Source organism: Panulirus ornatus, chromosome 16 (assembly GCF_036320965.1).
Source record: "Panulirus ornatus isolate Po-2019 chromosome 16, ASM3632096v1, whole genome shotgun sequence".
NCBI lineage: Eukaryota > Metazoa > Arthropoda > Malacostraca > Decapoda > Palinuridae > Panulirus > Panulirus ornatus.
This window is the reverse complement of record NC_092239.1, coordinates 21,352,250-21,377,134: the sequence shown is the minus strand read 5'-3', so window position 1 is coordinate 21,377,134 and position 24,885 is coordinate 21,352,250. Positions and strand designations below refer to the sequence as shown.

The 24,885-nt window shown below is 40.9% G+C and overlaps 2 protein-coding genes across 2 annotated transcripts in view; both read right to left on the bottom strand.

Moving 5' to 3' along the window:
* LOC139754190 (ionotropic receptor 93a-like) overlaps window positions 1-24,885 on the bottom strand; it is a 298,583-nt gene that overhangs the window by 163,489 nt on the left and 110,209 nt on the right. The window lies entirely within an intron of this gene.
* Window positions 1,914-23,744, bottom strand: LOC139753985 (uncharacterized). The gene is made up of 3 exons (XM_071670946.1): window positions 23,423-23,744; window positions 21,973-22,159; window positions 1,914-2,234 (listed from the first exon to the last, which is right to left on the bottom strand). Exons 1-3 carry the CDS (start codon window positions 23,572-23,574, stop codon window positions 1,977-1,979), a joined length of 597 nt encoding a protein of 198 aa, XP_071527047.1. The 5' UTR covers window positions 23,575-23,744; the 3' UTR covers window positions 1,914-1,976.

Below are 24,885 nucleotides of genomic sequence, written 5' to 3'. Positions count from 1 at the left end.
CAAGGAGGGTAGGGTTTCTCTCCACCCGCTCCCGTCCCCTCTCGTCGCCTTGTATGGCACGTGAGGAATGCGTGGGAAGTATTCTTTCTTCGTTATCCCCAGAGATACATGTAGGAAGAGAGGAAAGTGATTGGTTCTCAGTGAACGTAGGTTTGCTGCAGGGGTGTGTGATGTCTCCATGGTTGTTTAATTTGTTTATGGATGGGGTTGTTAGGGACGTGAATGCAAGAGTTTTGGAAAGATGGACAAGTATAGAGTCTGTTGTGTATGACAGAGCTTGGGAGGTGAGTCAGTTGTTGTTCCCTGATGATACAGCGCTGGTGGCTGATTCATGTGAGAAGCTGCAGAAGCTGGTGACTGAGTTTGGTAAAGTGTGTGAGAGAAGAAAGTTAAGAGTAAATGTGAATGAGAGCAAGTTTTTTAGGTACAGTAGGGGTGAGGGTCAAGTCAACTGGGAGGTAAGTTTGAATGGAGAAAAACTGTAGGAAGTAAAGTGTTTTAGATATCTGGTAGTGGATCTGGCAGCGGATGGAACCATGGAAGCGGAAGTGAATCAAGGGTGGGGGAGGGGGCGAAAATTCTGGGAGCCTTGAAGAATGGCTGTAAGTCGAGAACATTATCTCGGAAAGCAAAAATGGGTATGTTTGAAGGAATAGTGGTTCCAACAATGTTGTATGGTTGCGAGGCGTGGGCTATGGATAGAGTTGTGCGCAGGAGGGTGGATGTGCTGCAAATGAGATGTTTGAGGACAGTATGTGGTGTGAGGTGGTTTGATCGAGTAAGTAATGTAAGGGTAAGAGAGAAATGTGGTAATAAAAAGAGTGTGGTTGAGAGAGCAGAAGAGGGTGTTTTGAAATGGTTTGGTCACATGGAGAGAATGATCGAGGAAAGATTGACCAAGAGGATATATGTGTCAGAGGTGGAGGGAACGAGGAAAAGAGGGAGACAAAATTGGAGGTGGAAAGATGTAGTGAAAAAGATTTTAAGTGATCGGGGCTTGAACATGCAGGAGGGTGAAAGGCGTGCAAGGAATAAAGTGAATTGGAACGATGCGGTATACCCTGGTCGACTTGCTGTCAATGGATTGAACCAGGGCATGGGAAGCGTCTGGGGTAAACCATTGAAAGTTCTGTGGGGCCTGGATGTGGAAAGGGAGCTGTGGTTTCGGTGCATTATTACATGACAGCTAGACACTGAGTGTGAACGAATGTGGCCTTCGTTGTCTTTTCCTAGCGCTACCTCGCACACATGAGAGGGGAGGGGGCTGTTATTCCATGTGTGGCGAGGTGGCGATGGGAATAAATAAAGGCAGATAGTATGAATTATGTACATGTGTATATATGTATATGTCTGTGTGTGTATATATATGTATACATTGAAATGTATATATATGTATATTTGGGTGTGTGGACGTGTATGTCTATACATGTGTATGTGGGTGGGTTGGGCCATTATTTCGTCTGTTTCCTTGCGCTACCTCGCTAACGCGGGAGACAGCGACAAAGCAAAATAGAATTAATAAGAATATATATATATATATATATATATATATATATATATATATATATATATATATATATATATATATTTTTTTTTTTTTTTTTCATACTATTCGCCATTTCCCGCGATAGCGAGGTAGCGTTAAGAGCAGAGGACTGGGCCTTTGAGGGAATATCCTCACCTGGCCCTCTTCTCTGTTCCTTCTTTTGGAAAAATTAAAAAAAAAAAACGAGAGGGGAGGATTTCCAGACCCCCGCTCCCTTCCCTTTTAGTCGCCTTCTACGACACGCAGGGAATACGTGGGAAGTATTCTTTCTCCCCTATGTTTTTTGGTTTTATCTTTAACTTATCATGTACATCAACAATATCATCCAGTTTCCAGTATCTAAAAAACAGATTTCTTTATCAACATTCTTTATCGAAGGCATTTTATAATGTACAGACTCAGTTCTTAAATACTAGACGTCTGCTTTGGTTCACAATAGCATATCTTTAAAGACCTCGACAGAGAAGATGAATCCAGCTGAGGCGAGCCCCAGAAGGAGGAGCATGAGGGGACCCTGCATGTGTGCGAGGGTGAGGGCCGTCGTGCTGCTGCCAGACTGTGTTCCACCTCCCGTCCCCTCCTGTTCTTTCTGCTGCTGCTGCTGTGCCAGGTACTCCCGCTTTCTCCTGCTGCTGTTAAGACGAGCCTTAACCTTCTGCTCTTTGCTCCACTTCCCGTACAAACCTGCCTTAAGATACAAGACAAACATTATACAATGTCTGGCACATATGGACAGTTTTTTTTCATACTTGATTGCTGTTTCCCGCGTCAGTAACATATCACCAGGGAACAGAGGAATAAAGGCACATCCGTTCACACACACACACACACACACACACACACACACACGCACATATATATATATATATATATATATATATATATATATATATATATATATATATATATATATATATATATATATATATATATACAGAGGAGAAGAGGGAGACCAAATTGGAGGTGGAAAGATGGAGTGAAAAAGATTTTGTGTGATCGGGGCCTGAACATGCAGGAGGGTGAAAGGAGGGCAAGGAATAGAGTGAATTGGAGCGATGTGGTATACCAGGGTTGACGTGCTGTCAGTGGATTGAATCAGGGCATGTGAAGCGTCTGGGGTAAACCATGGAAAGCTGTGTAGGTATGTATATTTGCGTGTGTCGACGTATGTATATACATGTGTATGGGGGTGGTTTAGGCCATTTCTTTCGTCTGTTTCCTTGCGCTACCTCGCAGACGCGGGAGACAGCGACAAAGCCAAAAAAAAAAATATATATATATTTATATATATATATATATATATATATATATATATATATATATATATATATATGTATATTCTTAATACCTTCCACAGAGCATCTCTATCAACTCTATCATATACCTTCACCAGATCCATAAATGCTACATACAAATCCATTTGCTTTTCTAAGTATTTCTCACATACATTCTTCAAAGCAAACACCTGATCCACACATCCTCTACCACTTCTGAAACCACACTGCTCTTCCCCAATCTGATGCTCTGTACATGCCTTCACCCTCTCAATCAATACCCTCCCATATAATTTACCAGGAATACTCAACAAACTTATACCTCTGTAATTTGAGCACTCACTCTTATCCCCTTTGCCTTTGTACAATGGCACTATGCACGCATTCCGCCAATCCTCAGGTACCTCACCATGAGTCATACATACATTAAATAACCTCACCAACCAGTCAATAATACAGTCACCCCCTTTTTTAATACATTCCACTGCAATACCATCCAAACATGCTGCCTTGCCGGCTTTCATCTTCCGCAAAGCTTTTACTACCTCTTCTCTGTTTGCCAAATCATTTTCCCTAACCCTCTCACTTTGCACGCCACCTCGACCAAAACACCCTAGATCTGCCACTCTATCATCAACCACATTCAACAAACCTTCAAAATACTCACTCCATCTCCTTCTCACATCCCCACTACTTGTTATCACCTCCCCATTTGCGCCCTTCACTGAAGTTCCCATTTGCTCACTTGTCTTACGCACTTTATTTATCTCCTTCCAGAACATCTTTTTATTCTCCCTAAAATTTAATGATACTCTCTCACCCCAACTCTCATTTGCCCTCTTTTTCACCTCTTGCACCTCTTTCACTCTCTTGACCTCCTGGCATATGATAGAGTTGATAGAGATGCTCTGTGGAAGGTATTAAGAATATATGGTGTGGGAGGCAAGTTGTTAGAAGCAGTGAAAAGTTTTTATCGAGGATGTATGGCATGTGTACGTGTAGGAAGAGAGGAAAGTGATTGGTTCTCAGTGAATATAGGTTTGCGGCAGGGGTGTGTGATGTCTCCATGGTTGCTTAATTTGTTTATGGATGGGGTTGTTAGGGAGGTAAATGCAAGAGTTTTGGAAAGAGGGGCAAGTATGAAGTCTCTTGGGGATGAGGGCTTGGGAAGTGAGTCAGTTGTTGTTCGCTGATGATACAGCGCTGGTGGCTGATTCATGTGAGAAACTGCAGAAGCTGGTGACTGAGTTTGGTAAAGTGTGTGAAAGAAGAAAGTTAAGAGTAAATGTGAATAAGAGCAAGGTTATTAGGTACAGTAGGGTTGAGGGTCAAGTCAATTGGGAGGTAAGTTTAAATGGAGAAAAACTGGAGGAAGTAAAGTGTTTTAGATATCTGGGATTGGATCTGGCAGCGGATGGAACCATGGAAGCGGAAGTGGATCATAGGGTGGGGAAGGGGGCGAAAATCCTTGAAGAATATATATATATATATATATATATATATATATATATATATATATATATATATATATATATATATATATATATATATATATATATATATATATATATATATATATATATATATATATATATATATATATATATATATATATATATATATATATAAATATATATATATATATATATATATATATATATATATATATATATATATATATATATATATATATATATATATATATATATATATATATATATATATATATATATATATTATTATTATTATTATTATTATACTTTGTCGCTGTCTCCCGCGTTTGCGAGGTAGCGCAAGGAAACAGACGAAAGAAATGGCCCAACCCCCCCCCCCATACACATGTATATACATACGTCCACACACGCAAATATACATACCTACACAGCTTTCCATGGTTTACCCCAGACGCTTCACATGCCCTGCTTCAATCCACTGACAGCACGTCAACCCCGGTATACCACATCGCTCCAATTCACTCTATTCCTTGCCCTCCTTTCACCCTCATGCATGCTCAGGCCCCGATCACACAAAATCTTTTTCACTCCATCTTTCCACCTCCAATTTGGTCTCCCTCTTCTCCTTGTTCCCTCCACCTCCGACACATATATCCTCTTGGTCAATCTTTCCTCACTCATCCTCTCCATGTGCCCAAACCACTTCAAAACACCCTCTTCTGCTCTCTCAACCACGCTCTTTTTATTTCCACACATCTCTCATACCCTTACGTTACTCACTCGATCAAACCACCTCACACCACACATTGTCCTCAAACATCTCATTTCCAGTACATCCATCCTCCTGCGCACAACTCTATCCATAGCCCACGCCTCGCAACCATACAACATTGTTGGAACCACTATTCCTTCAAACATACCCATTTTTGCTTTCCGAGATAATGTTCTCGACTTCCACACATTCTTCAAGGCCCCCAGGATTTTCGCCCCCTCCCCCACCCTATGATTCACTTCCGCTTCCATGGTTCCATCCGCTGCCAGATCCACTCCCAGATATCTAAAACACTTCACTTCCTCCAGTTTTTCTCCATTCAAACTCACCTCCCAATTGACTTGACCCTCAACCCTACTGTACCTAATAACCTTGCTCTTATTCACATTTACTCTTAACTTTCTTCTTCCACACACTTTTCCAAACTCAGTCACCAGCTTCTGCAGTTTCTCACATGAATCAGCCACCAGCGCTGTATCATCAGCGAACAACAACTGACTCACTTCCCAAGCTCTCTCATCCCCAACAGACTTCATACTTGCCCCTCTTTCCAAAACTCTTACATTTACCTCCCTAACAACCCCATCCATAAACAAATTAAACAACCATGGAGACATCACACACCCCTGCCGCAAACCTACATTCACTGAGAACCAATCACTTTCCTCTCTTCCTACACGTACACATGCCTTACATCCTCGATAAAAACTTTTCACTGCTTCTAACAACTTTCCTCCCACACCATATATTCTTAATACCTTCCACAGAGCATCTCTATCAACTCTATCATATGCCTTCTCCAGATCCATAAATGCTACATACAAATCCATTTGCTTTTCTAAGTATTTCTCACATACATTCTTCAAAGCAAACACCTGATCCACACATCCTCTACCACTTCTGAAACCACGCTGCTCTTCCCCAATCTGATGCTCTGTACATGCCTTCACCCTCTCAATCAATACCCTCCCATATAATTTACCAGGAATACTCAACAAACTTATACCTCTGTAATTTGAGCACTCACTCTTATCCCCTTTGCCTTTGTACAATGGCACTATGCACGCATTCCGCCAATCCTCAGGCACCTCAGCATGAGTCATACATACATTGAATAAATTTACCAACCAGTCAACAATACAGTCACCCCCTTTTTTAATCAATTCCACTGCAATACCATCCAAACCTGCTGCCTTGCCGGCTTTCATCTTCCGCAAAGCTTTCACTACCTCTTCTCTGTTTACCAAATCATTTTCCCTAACCCTCTCACTTTGCACACCACCTCGACCAAAACACCCTATATCTGCCACTCTATGGCTATGGTGCATGCGAGGGAACATTGGCTTGTTCTACATGTCATTTGATCTTTAAGAAGGAGGACTTTGACGCAATAGAAGATCCATGCACCGATGAAGAACTGGACATGCTAGATCTAGCTTATGGCCTCACAGACACAACTTACAAGCATAGCAAGATGAGCATCACGTTGAATATAAACACCACAAGTCCAAGACACCATAAGTGTGTATGTGTATATGTATATATATATGTATATTATCCCTGGGGATAGGGGTGAAAGAATACTTCCCACGTATTCCTCGCGTGTCGTAGAAAGCGACTAGAGGGGACGGGAGCGGGGGGCCAGAAATCCTCCCCTCCTTGTATTAACTTTCTAAAATGGGAAACAGAAGAAGGAGTCACGCGGGGAGTGCTCATCCTCCTCGAAGGCTCAGAGTGGGGTGCCTAAATGTGTGTGGATGTAACCAAGATGTGAAAAAAGGAGAGATAGGTAGTATGTTTGAGGAAAGGAACCTGGATGATTTGGCTCTGAGTGAAACGAAGCTCAAGGGCAAAGGGGAAGAGTGGTTTGGGAATGTCTGGGGAGTAAAGTCAGGGGTTAGTGAGAGGACAAGAGCAAGGGAAGGAGTAGCAATACTCCTGAAACAGGAGTTGTGGGAGTATGTGATAGAATGTAAGAAAGTAAATTCTCGATTAATATGGGTAAAACTGAAAGTTGATGGAGAGAGGTGGGTGATTATTGGTGCATATGCACCTGGGCATGAGAAGAAAGATCAAGAGAGGCAAGTGTTTTGGGAGCAGCTGAATGAGTGTGTTAGTGGTTTTGATGCACGAGACCGGGTCATAGTGATGGGTGATTTGAATGCAAAGGTGAGTAATGTGGCAGTTGAGGGAATAATTGGTATACATGGGGTGTTCAGTGTTGTAAATGGAAATGGTGAAGAGCTTGTAGATTTATGTGCTGAAAAAGGACTGATGATTGGGAATACCTGGTTTAAAAAGCGAGATATACATAAGTATACGTATGTAAGTAGGAGAGATGGCCAGAGAGCGTTATTGGATTACGTGTTAATTGACAGGCGTGCGAAAGAGAGACTTTTGGATGTTAATGTGCTGAGAGGTGCAACTGGAGGGATGTCTGATCATTATCTTGTGGAGGCTAAGGTGAAGATTTGTATGGGTTTTCAGAAAAGAAGAGTGAATGCTGGGGTGAAGAGGGTGGTGAGAGTAAGTGAGCTTGAGAAGGAGACCTGTGTGAGGAAGTACCAGGAGAGACTGAGTACAGAATGGAACAAGGTGAGAACAATGGAAGTAAGGGGAGTGGGGGAGGAATGGGATGTATTTAGGGAATCAGTGATGGATTGCGCAAAAGACGCTTGTGGCATGAGAAGAGTGGGAGGTGGGTTGATTAGAAAGGGTAGTGAGTGGTGGGATGAAGAAGTAAGAGTATTAGTGAAAGAGAAGAGAGAGGCATTTGGACGATTTTTGCAGGGAAAAAATGCAATTGAGTGGGAGATGTATAAAAGAAAGAGACAGGAGGTCAAGAGAAAGGTGCAAGAGGTGAAAAAAAGGGCAAATGAGAGTTGGGGTGAGAGAGTATCATTAAATTTTAGGGAGAATAAAAAGATGTTCTGGAAGGAGGTAAATAAAGTGCGTAAGACAAGGGAGCAAATGGGAACTTCGGTGAAGGGCGCAAGTGGGGAGGTGATAACAAGTAGTGGTGATGTGAGAAGGAGATGGAGTGAGTATTTTGAAGGTTTGTTGAATGTGTTTGATGATATATATATATATATATATATATATATATATATATATATATATATATATATATATATATATATATATATATATATATATATATTTATATATATATGTATATATATATATATATATATATATATATATATATATATATATATATATATATATATATATATATATATATATATATATATATATATATATATATATATATATATATATATATATATTTATATATATATATGTATATATATATATATATATATATATTCATATGTATATATATACATATGTTATGTTATGGGATTACGAGGCATGTGCTATTGATAGAGTTGTGCGGAAGAGGGTGGATGTGCTGGAAATGAAATGCTTGAGGACAATATGTGGTGTGAGGTAAATCGAGTAAGTAATGAAAGGGTAAGATAAATATGTGGAAATAGAGTGTGGTTGAGAGAACAGAAGAGGGTGTTAAAATTGCTTGGACATATGGAGAGAATGAATGAGGAAATATTGACAAAGACGATATATGTGTCAAAGGTGAAGGGAACAAGGAGAAGCGGGAAATCAAGCTTGAGGTAGAAAGATGAAGTGAAAAAGATTTTTGAATGTAAGGGGCGTGGGGGAGGAATGGGATAAATCTAGAGAAGCAGTGATGGCTTGCGCAAAGATGCTTGTGGCATGAGAAAGGTGGGAGGTGGGCAGATTAGAAAGGGTATTGAGTGGTGGGATGAAAAATTAAGATTGTTTGTGAAAGAAAAGAGAGAGGCGTTTTGGACGATTTTTGCAGGGAAGTATGTAAATGATTGGGAGGTGTATAAAAGAAAACAGCAGGAGGTCAAGAAAAAGGTGCAAGAGGTGAAAAAAGGGCAGAGAGTTGGGGTGAGAGAGTATCATTAGGGAGAATAAAAAGATGTTTTGGAAGGAGGTAAATAAAGTGCATAAGATATGAGAACAAATGGGAACATCAGTAAAGGGGGCAAATGGGGAGGTAACAACAAGTTGTTGTGAAGTGAGAAGGAGATGGGTTGAGTATTATGAAAGATTGTTAAATGTGCTTCATGATAGAGTTGCAGATATAGGGTGTTTCGGTCGGGGTGATATGCGAAGTGAGAGGGTCAGGGAGACTGGTTTGGTAAACAGAGAAGAAGTAGTGAAAGCTTTGCGGAAGATGAAATACGGCAAGGTGGCAGGTTTGGATGTTATTGCAGTACTATGAAAAAAGAGGGCGACTGTGTTGTTGATTGGTTGGTAAGGCTATCTGATATATGTATGGATCATGGTGAAGTGCCTGAGGATTAATAGAATACATGCATAGTGCTACTGTGCAAAGACAAAAGCATAAGTTTGTTGAGTATTCTCAGGAAATTATATGAGAGGGTAATGATTGAGAGGGTAAAGGCATGTACAGAGCATCAGATTTGGGAAGAACAGTGTTGTTTCAGAAGTGGTAAAGGATGTGTGGATCATAGGATTTGCTTTGAAGAATGTTTGTGAGAAATACTTAGAAAAACAGATGGATTTGTATGCAGTATTTATGGATCTGGAGAAGGCATATGATAGGAATGATAGGGATGCTTTGTGGAAGGTCTTAAGAATATATGGCGTAAAAGGTAAGTTGCTAAAAGCAGCGAAGAGTTTTTACCAAGGATGTAAGACATGTGTATGAGTAGGAAGAGAGGAAAGTGACTGGTTCTCAGTGAATGTCGGTTTGCGACAAGGGTGCGTGATGTCCCTATGGTTGTTTGACTTATTTATGAATAAGATTGTTAGGGACTTGTATGCTAGAGCTTCGGAGAGACGAGCAAGTATGAAATCGATCGTAAATGAGAGGGTTTGGGAAGTGTCAGTTGTTGTTCGCTGATGATACATCGCTGGTGGCTGATTCGGGTGAGAAACTGCAGAAGTTGGTGACTCAGTTTGGCAAAGAGTGTGAAAGAAGAAAGTAGAGAGCAAACAGCAAATGTGAATAAGAGCAAGGTGTTCAGTAGGGTTGAGGATAAGTTAATTGGGAGGAAAGTTTGAATGAAGAAAATCTGGAGGAAGTGAAGTGTTTTAGATATCTGGGAGTGGACTTAACAGCGGATGGAACCATGGAAGCGGAAGTGAGTCAGAGGTTGGTGGAGGGGGCAATGGCTCTGGGAGCGTTGAAAAATGGGTGGAAGGCGAAAACGTTATCTCGGAGAGCAATATTAGGTATGTTTGAAGAAAAAGGTGTTCCAACAATGTTTTATGGTTGCTAGGAATGGGTTGATAGATAGGGTTGTGCGGAGGAGGGTGGATGTGTTGGAAATGAGATGCTTGAAGACAATATGTGGTGTGAGGTGATTTGATCGAATAAGTAATGAAAGGGTGAGAGAGATGTGTGGTAATAAAAAAGAGTGCAGTTGAGCGAGCAAAAGACGGTGTGTTGAAATGGTTTGGACACATGGACAGAATGAGTGAGGAAAGACTGACAAAGATGATATATGTGTCAGAGGTGGAGGGAAGAAGGAGAGGCGGGAGACCAAATTGGAGGTGGAAAGATGGAGAGAAAAAGGTTTCGAGGGATCGGGACCTGAACATACATGAGGTGAAAGGAGTGCAAGGAATAGAGTGAATTGGAACGATGTGGTATAAGGGGGTCAACGTGTTGTCCATGGATTTAACAGGGGATGTGAAGGAGTCTGGGATCAACCATTCAAAGATCTGTGGGGCCTAGATGTGGAAAGGAAGCTGTGGTTTCGATGAATTACAAGCAACAGATAGAGACAAAATGTGAACGAATGTATCTGTTTTTATCTTTTCCCAGCGCTATCTCGCTGGTGGGCGGAGGATGCTATTTCATGTTCAGGCTCCGATTACTCAAAATCTTTTTCACTCCATCTTTCCACCTCCAATTTGGTCTCCCACTTCTCCTCGTTCCCTCCACCTCTGACACATATATCCTCTTGGTCAATCTTTCCTCACTCATTCTCTCCATGTGACCAAACAATTCCAAAACACACTCTTCTGCTCTCTCAACCACGCTCTTTTTATTTCCACACATCTCTCTTACCCTTATATTACTTACTCGATCAAACCACCTCACATCACATATTGTCCTCAAACATCTCATTTCCAGCACATCCACCTTCCTGCGGACAACTCTAATCCATAGCCCACGCCTCGCAACCATACAACATTGTTGGAACCACTATTCCTTCAAACTTACCCATTTTTGCTTTCCGAGACAATATTCTCGACTTCCAAACATCCTTCAAGGCTCCCAGAATTTTCGTCCCCTCCCCCACCGTATGATTAACTTCCGCTTCCATGGTTCCATCCGCTGCCAGATCCACTACCAGATATCTAAAACACTTTACTTCCTCCAGTTTTTCTCCATTCAAACTTACCTCCCAATTGACTTGACCCTTAACCCTAGTGTACCTAATAACCTTGCTCTTATTCAAATTTACTCTTAACTTTCTTCTTTCACACACTTTACCAAACTCAGTTACCAGCTTCTGCAGTTTCTCATATGAATCAGCCACCAGCTCTGTATAATAAGCGAACAACAACCGACTCACTTCCCAAGCTCTCTCATCCACAACAGACTGCATACTTGCCCCTCTTTCCAGACTCTTGCATTTACCTCCCTAACAACCCCATCCATAAACAAATTAAACAGCCATGGAGACATCACACACCCCTGCCGCAAACCTACATTCACTGAGAACCAATCACTTTCCTCTCTTCCTACACGTACACATGCCTTACATCCTCGATAAAAACTTTTCACTGCTTCTAACAACTTGCCTCCCACTCCATATATTCTTAATACCTTCCACAGAGCATCTCTGTCAACTCTATCATATGCCTTCTCCAGATCCGTAAATGCTACATACAAATCCATTTGCTTTCCTAAGTATTTTTCAAATACATTCTTCAAAGCAAACACCTGATCCACACATCCTCTACCACTTCTGAAACCACACTGCTCTTCCCCAATCTGATGCTCTGTACATGCCTTCACCCTCCCAATCAATACCCTCCCATATAATTTACCAGGTATACTTAACAAACTTATACCTCTGTAAATTGAGCACTCACTCTTATCCCCTTTGCCTTTGTACAATGGCACTATGCACGCATTCCGCCAATCCTCAGGCACCTTACCATGAGTCAGACATACATTAAATAACCTTAAACCAGTCAACAATACAGTCACCCCCTTTTTTGATAGATTCCACTGCAATCCCATCCAAACCTGCTGCCTTGCCGGCTTTCATCTTCCGCAAAGCTTTTACTACCTCTTCTCTGTTTACCAAATCATTTTCCCTACCCATCTCACTTTGCACACCACCTCGACCAAAACACCCTATATCTGCCACTCTATCATCAAACACATTCAACAAACCTTCAAAATACTCACTCCATCTCCTTCTCACATCACCACTACTTGTTATCACCTCCCCATTAGCGCCCTTCACTGAAGTTCCCATTTGCTCCCTTGTCTTACGCACTTTATTTACCTCCTTCCAGAACATCTTTTTATTCTCCCTAAAATCTAATGATACTCTCTCACCCCAACTCTAATTTGCCCTCTTTTTCACCTCTTGCACCTTTCTCTTGACCTCCTGTCTCTTTCTTTTATACATCTCCCACTCAATTGTTTTTTTTCCCTGCAAAAATCGTCCAAATGCCCCTCTCTTCTGTTTCACTAATAATCTTATTTCTTCATCCCACCACTCACTACCCTTTCTAATCAACCCACCTCCCACGCTTCTCATGCCACAAGCATCTTTTGCGCAATCCATCACTGATTCCCTAAATACATCCCATTCCTCCCCCACTCCCCTTACTTCCATTGTTCTCACCTTTTTCCATTTTGTATTCAGTCTCTCCTGGTACTTCCTCACACAAGTCTCCTTCCCAAGCTCACTTACTCTCACCACCCTCTTCACCCCAACATTCACTCTTCTTTTCCGAAAACCCATACAAATCTTCACCTTAGCCTCCACAAGATAATGATCAGACATCCATCCAGTTGCACCTCTCAGCACATTAACATCCAAAAGTCTCTCTTTAGCGCGCCTGTCAATTAACACGTAATCCAATAACGCTCTCTGGCCATCTCTCCTACTTACATACGTATACTTATGTATATCTCGCTTTTTAAACCAGGTATTCCCAATCATCAGTCCTTTTTCAGCACATAAATCTACAAGCTCTTCACCATTTCCATTTACAACACTGAACACCCCATGTATACCAATTATTCCCTCAACTGCCACATTACTCACCTTTGCATTCAAATCCCCCATCACTATAAACCGGTCTTGTGCATCAAAACCACTAACACACTCATTCAGCTGCTCCCAAAACACTCGCCTCTCATGATCTTTCTTCTCATGCCCAGGTGCATATGCACCAATAATTACCCATCTCTCTCCATCAACTTTCAGTTTTACCCATATCAATCGAGAATTTACTTTCTTACATTCTATCACATACTCCCACAACTCCTGTTTCAGGAGTACTGCTACTCCTTCCCTTCTTCTTGTCCTCTCACTAACCCCTGACTTTACTCCCAAGACAATCCCAAACCACTCTTCCCCTTTACCCTTGAGCTTCGTTTCACTCAGAGCCAAAACATCCAGGTTCCTTTCCTCAAACATACTACCTATCTCTCCTTTTTTCACATCTTGGTTACATCCACACACATTTAGACACCCCAATCTGAGTCTACGAGGAGGATGAACACTCCCCGCGTGACTCCTTCTGTTTCCCCCTTTTTAGAAAGTTAGAATACAAGGAGGGGAGGGTTTCTGGGCCCCCGCTCCCGTCCCCTCTAGTCGCCTTCTATGACACGTGAAGAATGCGTGAGAAGTATTCTTTCACCCCTATCCCCAGGGATAATATATATATATATATATATATATATATATATATATATATATATATATATATATATATATATATATATATATATATATATATATATATATATATATATGTATATACACACATATACACACACATATACACACATACACACATATACACATATATATATATATATATATATATACATATGAAAAAATGTAAGAAATAACTTAGAAAACTGAAACTTCTACCTTGAAATGAAATGAAAAATGAATGTCACATAATGGTTCAACCTCTGGCTATGGAAAAGGGAAATGTATGATTTATTTACACAAACGTCAATAGTAGTTTTCATCAATTTAACCACTGTATCATACTGCCTGGTCCATTTTTCTTATTATGAAACTGGAATATTGGCTTATGATGTTTCTCAATTGTCTTCATTACACAAAGTATAACCATATCTTGGATACCTGAGGGTAGGTCGTTGGTCATCCGCCATAATAAAGCCTTGACAGACCAAAAGTTTATCTGGACCTCAACTTTTCCAATATATATATATATATATATATATATATATATATATATATATATATATATATATATATATATATATATATATATATATATATATATATATATATATATATATATACATATATATATATATATATATATATATATATATATATATATATATATATATATATATATATATATATATGTAGGTTTGCGGCAGGGGTGTGTGATGTCTCCATGGTTGTTTAATTTGTTTATGGATGGGGTTGTTAGGGAGGTAAATGCAAGAGTTTTGGAAAGAGGGGCAAGTATGAAGTCTGGTGGGGATGAGAGAGCTTGGGAAGTGAGTCAGTTGTTGTTCGCTGATGATACAGCGCTGGTGGCTGATTCATGTGAGAAACTGCAGAAGCTGGTGACTGAGTTTGGTAAAGTGTGTGGTAGAAGAAAGTTAAGAGTAAATGTGAATAAGAGCAAGGTTATTAGGTACAGTAGGGTTGAGGGTCAAGTCAATTGGGAGGTGAGTTTGAATGGAGAAAAACTGGAGGAAGTGAAGTGTTTTAGATATCTGGGAGTGGATCTGGCAGCGGATGGAACCATGGAAGCGGAAGTGGACCATAGGGTGGGGGAGGGGGCGAAAATTCTGGGGGCCTTGAAGAATGTGTGGAAGTCGAGAACATTATCTCGGAAAGCAAAAATGGGTATCTTTGAAGGAATAGTGGTTCCAACAATGTTGTATGGTTGCGAGGTGTGGGCTATGGAGAGAGTTGTGCGCAGGAGGATGGATGTGCTGGAAATGAGATGTTTGAGGACAATGTGTGGTGTGAGGTGGTTTGATCGAGTGAGTAACGTAAGGGTAAGAGAGATATGTGGAAATAAAAAGAGCGTGGTTGAGAGAGCAGAAGAGGGTGTTTTGAAGTGGTTTGGGCACATGGAGAGAATGAGTGAGGAAAGATTGACCAAGAGGATATATGTGTCGGAGGTGGAGGGAACGAGGAGAAGAGGGAGACCAAATTGGAGGTGGAAAGATGGAGTGAAAAAGATTTTGTGTGATCGGGGCCTGAACATGCAGGAGGGTGAAAGGAGGGCAAGGAATAGAGTGAATTGGAGCGATGTGGTATACCGGGGTTGACGTGCTGTCAGTGGATTGAATCAAGGCATATGAAGCGTCTGGGGTAAACCATGGAAAGCTGTGTAGGTATGTATATTTGCGTGTGTGGACGTATGTATATACATGTGTATGGGGGGGGTTTAGGCCATTTCTTTCGTCTGTTTCCTTGCGCTACCTCGCAAACGCGGGAGACAGCGACAAAGTATAATAAAATAAAAAAAATAATATTTTTATATACATATACAAAGGCAAAGGGAATAAAGTTGAATGCTCAAATTACAGATGTATACGTTTGTTGAGTAGTCCTGGGAAACTTTGTGGGTGGGTGTTGATTGAGGGGGTAAAGGAATGTACAAAACATCAGATTGGGGAAGAGCAGTGTGGTTTCAGAAGTGGTAGAGGATGTGTGGATCAGGTGTTTGCCTTGAAGAATGTATGTGAGAAATACTTAGAAAAGCAAATAGATTTATATGTAGCATTTTTGGATCTGGAGAAGGTATATGATAGAGTTGATAGAGATGCCCTGTTGAATGTATTAAGAATATATGGTGTGGGAGGCAAGTTGTTAGAAGCAATGAGAACTTTTTATCGAGGATGTACGGCATATGTACGAGTAGGAAGAGAGGAAAGTGATTGGTTCTCAGTGAATATCGGTTTGCGACAGGGGTGTGTGATGTCTCCATGGTCTTTTAATTTGTTTATGGATGTGGTTGTTAGGGAGGTGAATGCAAGACTTTTGGAGAGAGGGGCAAGCATGCAGTGTATTGTGGATGAGAGAGATTGGGAAGTGAGTCGGTTGTTGTTCGCTGATGATACAGCGTTAGTGGCTGATTCACGTGAGAACCAGCAGAAGCTGGTGACTGATTTTGGTTAAGTGTGTGAATGAAGAAAGTTGAGAGTAAATGTGAATAAGAGCAAGGGTTATTAGGTACAGTAGGGTTGAGGGACTAGTCAATTGGAAGGTAAGTTTAAATGGAGAAAAACTGGAGAAAGTGAAGTGTTTTAGATATCTGGAAGTGGATCTGGCAACGGATGGAACGATGGAAGCGGAAATGAGTCACAGGGTGGGGGAGCATTGAAAAATGTGTGGAAGGCGAGAACATTATATCGGAAAGCAAAAATGGGTATGTTTGAAGGAATAGTTGTTCCAACAATGTTTTTTGGTTGCGAGGCGTGCGCTATAGATAGAATTGTGCGGAGGAGGGTGGATGTGTTGGAAATGAAAATGTTTGAGGTTAATATGTGGTGTGAGGTGGTTTGATCGAGTAAGTAATGAAAGGGAAAGAGAGATGTGTGGTAATAAAAAGAGCGTAGTTGAGCGAGCAGATGATGGTGTTTTGAAATGGTTTTGGTCACATGGAGAGAATGAGTGAGGAAAGCTTTACAAAGAGGATATATGTGTCAGAGGTGGAGAGAACGAGGAGAATTGGGAGACCATATTGGAAGTGGAAAGATGAGTGGAAAAGATTTTGAGCGATCGGGTTCTGAACAAGCAGGAGGGTGAAATGCGTTCAAGGAATAGAGTGAATTGGATCGATGTGGTATAACGGGGTCGACGGGCGGTCAATGGATTGAACCAGGGCATGTGAAGCGTCTGGGGTAAACGATGGAAAGGTTTGTGGGGCCTAGATGTGGAAAGAGAACTGTGGTTTCGTTGCATTATACATGACAGCTAGAGACTGAGTGTGAATGAATGGGGCCTTTTGTTGTCTTTTCGTAGCGCTACCTCGTGTGCATTCGGGGGGAGGGGGTGTCATTTAATGTGTGGTAGGGTGGCGACGAGAATAAATAAAGGCGGTAAGTATGAATTATTTGCATGTTTATATAAGTATATGTCTGTGTATGTATATATATGTATACGTTGAAATGTATAGGTATGTATATGTGCGTGTGTGGACGTGTATGTATGTATATGTGTATGTGGGTGGATTGGGCCATTCTTTCGTAGTTCCTTGCGCTACCGTGCTGACGCGGGAGACAGCGACAAAGTATAATAAATAGATAGATATGGAATATATGTATTTCATATTCTTTATACTTTGTAGCTGTCTCTCGCGTTAGCGAGGTAGCACAAGATAATAGACGAAAGAATGGCCCAACCCACCCATATTCACATGTATATACATATACGTCCACTCACGCACATATATATACCTATACATCTCAACGTATACACATATATACTTACAGAGACATATACATATAAACACATGTACATAATTCTTACTTGCTGACTTTATACTTTCCCGTCGCCACCCCGCCACACATGAAATAGCATCACCCCTCCCCCGCGAGGGAGCGCTAGGAAAGGACAAAATGCCACATTGGTTCACACTCAGTCCCTAGCTGTTATGTTTAGTGCACCGAAACTACAGCTCCCTTTCCTCATCCAGGCCCCACAAACCTTTCCATGTTTACCCCTGTCGCTTCACATGCCCTGGTTCAATCCATTGACAGTACGTCGACCCTGGTATACCACATCGTTCCAATTCACTCTATTCCTTGTGCGCCTTTCACCCTCCTGCATGTTCAGGACCCAATCCCTCAGAATCTTTTTCAAATATCTTTCCATCTCCAATATGGTCTCCCACTTCTCGTTCCCTCCACCTCTGACACATATATCTTTTTTGTCAATCTTTCCTCACTCATTCTCTACATGTGATCAAACCATTTCAATACAATCTCTCCTGCTCCTTCAACCACACGCTTTTTATTACCACACATCTCTCTCACCCTTTCATTACTTACTCGATCAAACCACCACACACCACTTATTGCCTTCAAACATTTCATTTCCAACACAATCCACCCTCCACCTCACAACTCTATCTATAGCCCATGCCTCATAACCATATAACATTTTTGGAACCACTATTCTTTCAAACATACCCATTTTTGCTCTCCGAGATAACGTTCTCGCCTTCCACACATTCTTCAACGCTCTCAGAACCTTTGCCCCCTCCCCCATCCTGTGACTCACTTCCGCTTCCATGTTTCCATCCGCTGCCAAATCCACTCCCAGATATCTAAAACACCTCACTTCCTCAAGTTTTTCTCCATTCAAACACACCTCCCAATTTACTTGTCCCTCAACCCTACTAAACCTAATTACCTTGCTCATTTTCACATTTATTCTCAGCTTTCTTCTTTCACACACCTTACCAAATCCAATCACCAGCTTCTGCAGTTTCTCACCCGAATCAGGCACAGGCGCTGGATCATCAGCGAACAACTGACTCATTTCCTAAGCTCTTTCATCTTCTTTTAGATTTTATTAACACATCTAAAAAGGGCAGTTTGCTTTCTTTTTCCCATACCATCTTGAATTTGATGATAGTGTGGATGTTATCTAATTTATTGAATACAACATCACAATCTTTTGAGGATGGCCAAAAGGACCACACATCATCCATGTATCCAAACCAAACTCTCAGATGATCATTGATTGAAGCTAAAATTTCAATCTCACAATATTCCATAAATGAATTACTACTTCCATAAATAATTTACTAAGGATTGGACAAGACCAAATGTCTGTCATTAACAATTACCTTCATCATCATGGAAAAGATTACTAGAAACACAAAGCTGAACTAAGTCAATGAAAGTTTTTATAGGCAAGTCAAGGTTTAGATCGGGCAATTTCCTCCATAGATATGTGATGGTTTCATTAATGGGTACTTCAGGGAAAAGGGAATTCACATCAAAACTAATGATTTAAGATCAGGCATATCAATGTTTCTAACTTTGTAAACAAAGTCTAAACTATTTGTGATATGCGATGAAAAGATTTTTCCTTGAACATTACTAAGATGTTTTGCTAATCTTTTACATAACTTATAACGAGGGGAATTAACAGATGATATATTTGGTCTGAGGGGACACCCATCTTTGTGAGTTTTGGGGGACCATATATATAAGAAAGAGAGGGATTCACCATCATTACTGACCTCAGAATGGTTGGTGCTTTTTTACCAATTGGTTGAGTTTAGAGTTGAAGGTCTTTACTGTTAAGGGGATTGGATATTAATCTTTCACATGTATCAGTATCACTTCGAAGACCTTGAAGTTCGCATGTATAATCAATTGTATTCAAAATCACGAACTGGCTAGTCTTATCAGATTTGATGTGAATATCATCCTTTTTTCTTAAGGCATGTCATTACACTTTCACATTACACTTTCACATTACACAATCACGAATCAGGCCACTTAAAACTGAACCGAATACGAAATTTAAATTCCTGGTTGGAGGAGAGCAATTAATGGATTTCACAATAGAAACTAAATGCTTCACAATGAAATTATCTGTGTATCTGAAGGAAAAAGAGAGACCAAAACCTTGTGCAAGTTTTTCATCCTGGGATAAGGAATAGGACGAAAAATTGACGGTGTTCTCATCTGGGTTTGATGTTTTCGCCCATATACTGCATTAAAAAATCTTGGCTATTTTCCATTTCAAATGGTTCTATTTCCCATGATCTGGTGTCTTGCGCGTCTTGTAGCGTCACTTATATGGTTGGCAGCAACTATGTATGGGTTGTTGTAGATGGAGGAAAGTTTTCTTCTAGCATTTCTGAGGTTGTAGAAGGCTTGGTCATAGCCAGTTTTACCATTGTCTATGTTCTATAGAAGACTTTTATGCTCTGTTCTGCCGAATGGTGTTTGTTTCTCCTTATGGAGGACATTTTGGATTAGGGTGCGAGGAATGATTTTGTTCCTAAGGTATTCTTGGAGGAATTTATGTTGTAGCTTCACACACCACCCTGACCAAAACACCCTATATCTGCCCCTCTATCATCAAATTCACCAAATCTTCCAAATACTCACTCCATCTCCTTCTCACTTCACCACTACTTGTTATTACCTTCCCATTAGCCCCCTTCACCGATGTTCTCATTTGTTCTCTTGTCTTACGCACGTTATTTACCTCCTTCCAAAACATCTTTTTATCCTCCCTAAAATTTGATGATACTCTCTCACCCCAACTCTCATTTCCCCTCTCTCTCTCTCTCACCTCTTGCACCTTTCTCTTGAGTTCCTTCAGCTTTTTTAATGCATCTCCCATCATTTGCACTATTTCCCTACAAGAATCGTCGGAATGCTTCTCTCTTCTCTTTCACTAACAACCTTACCTCTTCATCCCACCACTCACTACCCTTTCTAATCTGCACACCCTCCCCTTTTCTCGTGCCAGATGCATATTTTGCGTAAGCCATCACTGCTTCCCTAAATACATCCCATTCCTCACCCACTTCCCTCACGTCATTTGCTCTCACCCACTTCCCTCACGTCATTTGCTCTCACCTTTTGCCATTCTACACTCAATCTCTCATGGTACTTCCTCACATAAGTCTCCTTTCCAATCTCACCTGCTGTCACCACTCTCTTCTCCCCAACATTCTCTCTTCTTTCATGGAAACCTCAACAAATCTTCACCTTCGCCTCTACAAGATACTGATCAGACATCCCTCCAGCTGTCCCTTTCAGCACATCAACATCCAAAAGTCTCTCTTTTACACGTCTATCTAATACACGTAATCCAATAACGCCCTTTGACCATCTCTCCTGCTCACTTACGTATACTTATGTATATCTCATTTCAAATCAGGTATTTCCAATCACCAGTCCTTTTCCAGCATACAAATCCACAAGTTCTTCACCATTTCCATCTTCAACGCTGAACACCCCATGTACACCAAGTTTTCCCTCAACTGCCACATTATTCACCTTCGCATTTGGATCACCCATTACTAAAACCTGGTCTCGTGCATCAAAACTACTAACACACTCACTCAGCTGCTTCCAAACACTTGCCTCTCATTATGTTTCTTCTCATGACCAGGTGCATAGGCACCAATAGTCACCCATTTTTCTTTATCCACTTTCAGTTTTATCCACATTAATCTAGAATTTACTTTCTTACACTGTATCACATATTCCCACAACTCCTGTTTCAGGAGTAGTGCTACTCCCTCCTTTGCTCTTGTCATCCCACCAACTCCTGACTTTACTCCCAAGACATTCCCAAACCACTCTTAACCTTTACCCTTGAGCTTCGTTTCACTCAGAGCTAAGACATCTAGGATCCTTTCCTCAAACATATTACCTATCTCTCCTTTTTTTTCATCTTGGTTACATCCACACACATTCAGACACCCTAATCTGAGCCTTCGAGGAGAATGAGCACTCCACGCGCGTGACTCCTGTTCCCCTTTAGAAATCTAAATACAAAGGGGGAGGGGGGTATTCCAGCCCCCTGCTCCCGCCCCCTTTGGCCGCCTGAAAGATTGTTAAATGCATTTGTGATATATAGTAAGTAACTACTACTTTTTTCTTATCAAAATCCACTGTGTCTCAAACGAAAATCTTATTCATGTAGGTCACCAACATACCTCTATGACGGCCATCATGCAGCGGTCGAAGTTTGTTTGGTAAGGAGCGTCGTGGGGGATGAGCCAGGCTGCTGAGACGGGCATGACGTGCTCCTGGCCTATGTACAAGTCTGTACTGCCATCTTGCCTGGTGAAGTTCTCGGCGATGAGGTGTTCCAGGTACCGGCGACTGTCGATCACAGCCTGGCTGGCATAGACAAGTAGAGAATGTTTGGACGGTCCACCAGGGAACTGAAGTTAGTACCAACTCAACTTAAAGCAAAAGATTTTGTCAATTAGACATACAATTGTTGACTGCTTACGACTATGACTTTGACCCACGTGAGGCACCTCCATTCTTCACTTACTGATGCTCAGACCTTGAACTTTAATTCTCTAACATCCTGTAATATGGCGTCTGTTGAATATATTTCCTAGTCTACAACAGAGGAAGTATAAAGACTATACGCATTTTCAGTAGTCATGGTTTTAACTACATAACATGGATGATATAAAGTACTCAGAAAATATGACTTTACGTCACCACAAGTGTCTTCACTGAGTTGCATGTTTAACTCAACCAATGCCAGTTTGCTTTGTCTACGAACTTAATACGTCTATGTCGGTACCTGTGCTACTTTGGGAGCCCGCATTGTATCATGGTTTATCTATGCATGTCTGTGAATATAGACAGTGGCTCAATACTGTTTTGATTTTATACAAATCTTATTTCAGTCACTAAGTTTTTCTTTAGTTCTAACATCTGTGATTTTATTTACACAAGTTACCAAGCATATGTATCATTAACTACTGCATAATAATGAATACATCAAAACCTTACAAGGGTAAATAAGTGAAATAGACAAACAACCTCATCGTTCTCTTTAACACTTATTTTTGTCGTTAAAACGTAATCCTGGACGAGGAATACCGAGAGCAATACTTGCATCTCCATGGTTGAGGAGGAGTCCAGTGCTAAAGACAACAACGTATCCCTCTCACGAGCTTCACCAAATTATTAATACACCACATCAGAACACCATCTCACATACCCTGACGCAGCTTACTTTGAGTATGTCCCCCTCCTGCTGCGTCGGGGTATGTGAGTTCATTCTTTGGTGTAGTATGTCAGCAGAACGTTGTTGTCATTCACATTAATGGATTCCTCCTCAACAAAGTCGCTTCATACATACTCTGAGAGTAGACTTTGATTCCATCCATCACTAAAATTTCTTCCCAGTTGGCTCTCATGAGGTGTTCTAGATTGGCAAGAAGATCTAGATGCGAAAAATGTTTTTTCTTCTCAGAAAATTTTTGATCACAAGTTTAACGAGGAGTTTGAAACAACCAAAAGCTATTCTAATTGATATCTTTATAAGTTGTTAAATTGATAATTGTGTGGAATGTTTCATTAACAAGGCATCAGTCTACTCTGTATCGTGTATGCAAATACTTGACACTTGCAACTCACTTATGCTCCAAGGCTTGCTGAAGACCTTCCATGATACTTGGCCCGATGAGAATCAGCTGACCCAGCTTGCGGAACATCTTGTTGTCAGACTTCAGCAAGAACTCTTTGTACAGAGCTCCATAAGGTGGGCGCGTCACTCTTTTGAACAACATAAAAGTTGTGAGGTAAATTATTGTATCTTTGATATATTCGTTGAGTCCAATAAAGGCATTAAAGGATCATCCTATATATTCTGAAAGCAGTTAAGTTGTACTTATCGTCATTTGGTGATACAGAATCAGAATCTATTGAAGGAGCTTCTCGCTCCATGTATATCCATCATTGTAATTGGTGAATCTATGGCTGCTCATTTCAAAGGTGACCAACCTGGTGGGTTCTATGAACGTATGAGAATGGAAGTAATCAAACTAGAATCAGTAAAGATAAGCATAAGAGTTGGAAACAAAACAGCTACGACACCGTGAAACTCTTAGGAATGATGCTGGTCACAAAGGCACACAATAGTTTACATCTTTATGAAGAGCCAGGTTACAAATTTGCACCACTTCTTTCACCGTTTGACGCTTATGGAGAGTTATGTAAACGTAATAAGTTGGCAATGATGAACAGACTACGATTCTCTCCCGTATCAATTATCCAAAAGAATTTGCGAAATGTTGAATTAATCGATGGAGTTCAACTCTATACTATACGCAGTGGGCTCAAGCATCAACTATATTTCAAGTTGGCGAAAACTTTGTTAAGTGTGTGCCACGTTCTGGTGATGTGTATATGGTGTTTCACAAGACTCATGAGAGTGAGAGAGGAGCAGCTGGAACAATGCATCAGGAGATCAAAATAACGAAGACAAGACCAATGCCAAATAAAAGTGTCTTAACGCAAAACATCAATAACGAGAAATAGTCTATCAGGCTCATGTGCTACTCCGAGCATGACGACTTACTGAGGATGATTAATTATGAGGACGACTAATGTGATCGTGAAGATGTTGATGTAGTATCAGCTAGCTACACCCTCAAGGTGACAAGGGACCAGAAATAGCGAGACATTCAAGTGATGATGCAAACGTATCCGTTCTGCCTGTCTTCTTTGGCTGGACACAGTAAGAAGCTCACTGTAAGGAGACTTGATGAAAATGTCACTGACATTAGCATGACAGTTTGTTCCCCTGGGACCAATGCTTACAGCTCTGGCATTCCATGTGACCACGGGTATGACACTTATTTATCCAACAGCAAGGGAAAATTGGCAGCAGTCACATTATTGAAAAAATACATGATAAATCTATGTGTCACTGGCGAGCCAGTTTCCTCGGAAAATCGATCGACCTTGCTACGCCCTTTGAAAAGCGCAGACATAATCATAATCATGAATGATCTATGTTTCATGTCTTTTTTATCACAAAGATCCAAAACGCATACATCTAAGGCTCCTCCCATCAACAGACGAGGCTCTTTGCTTCC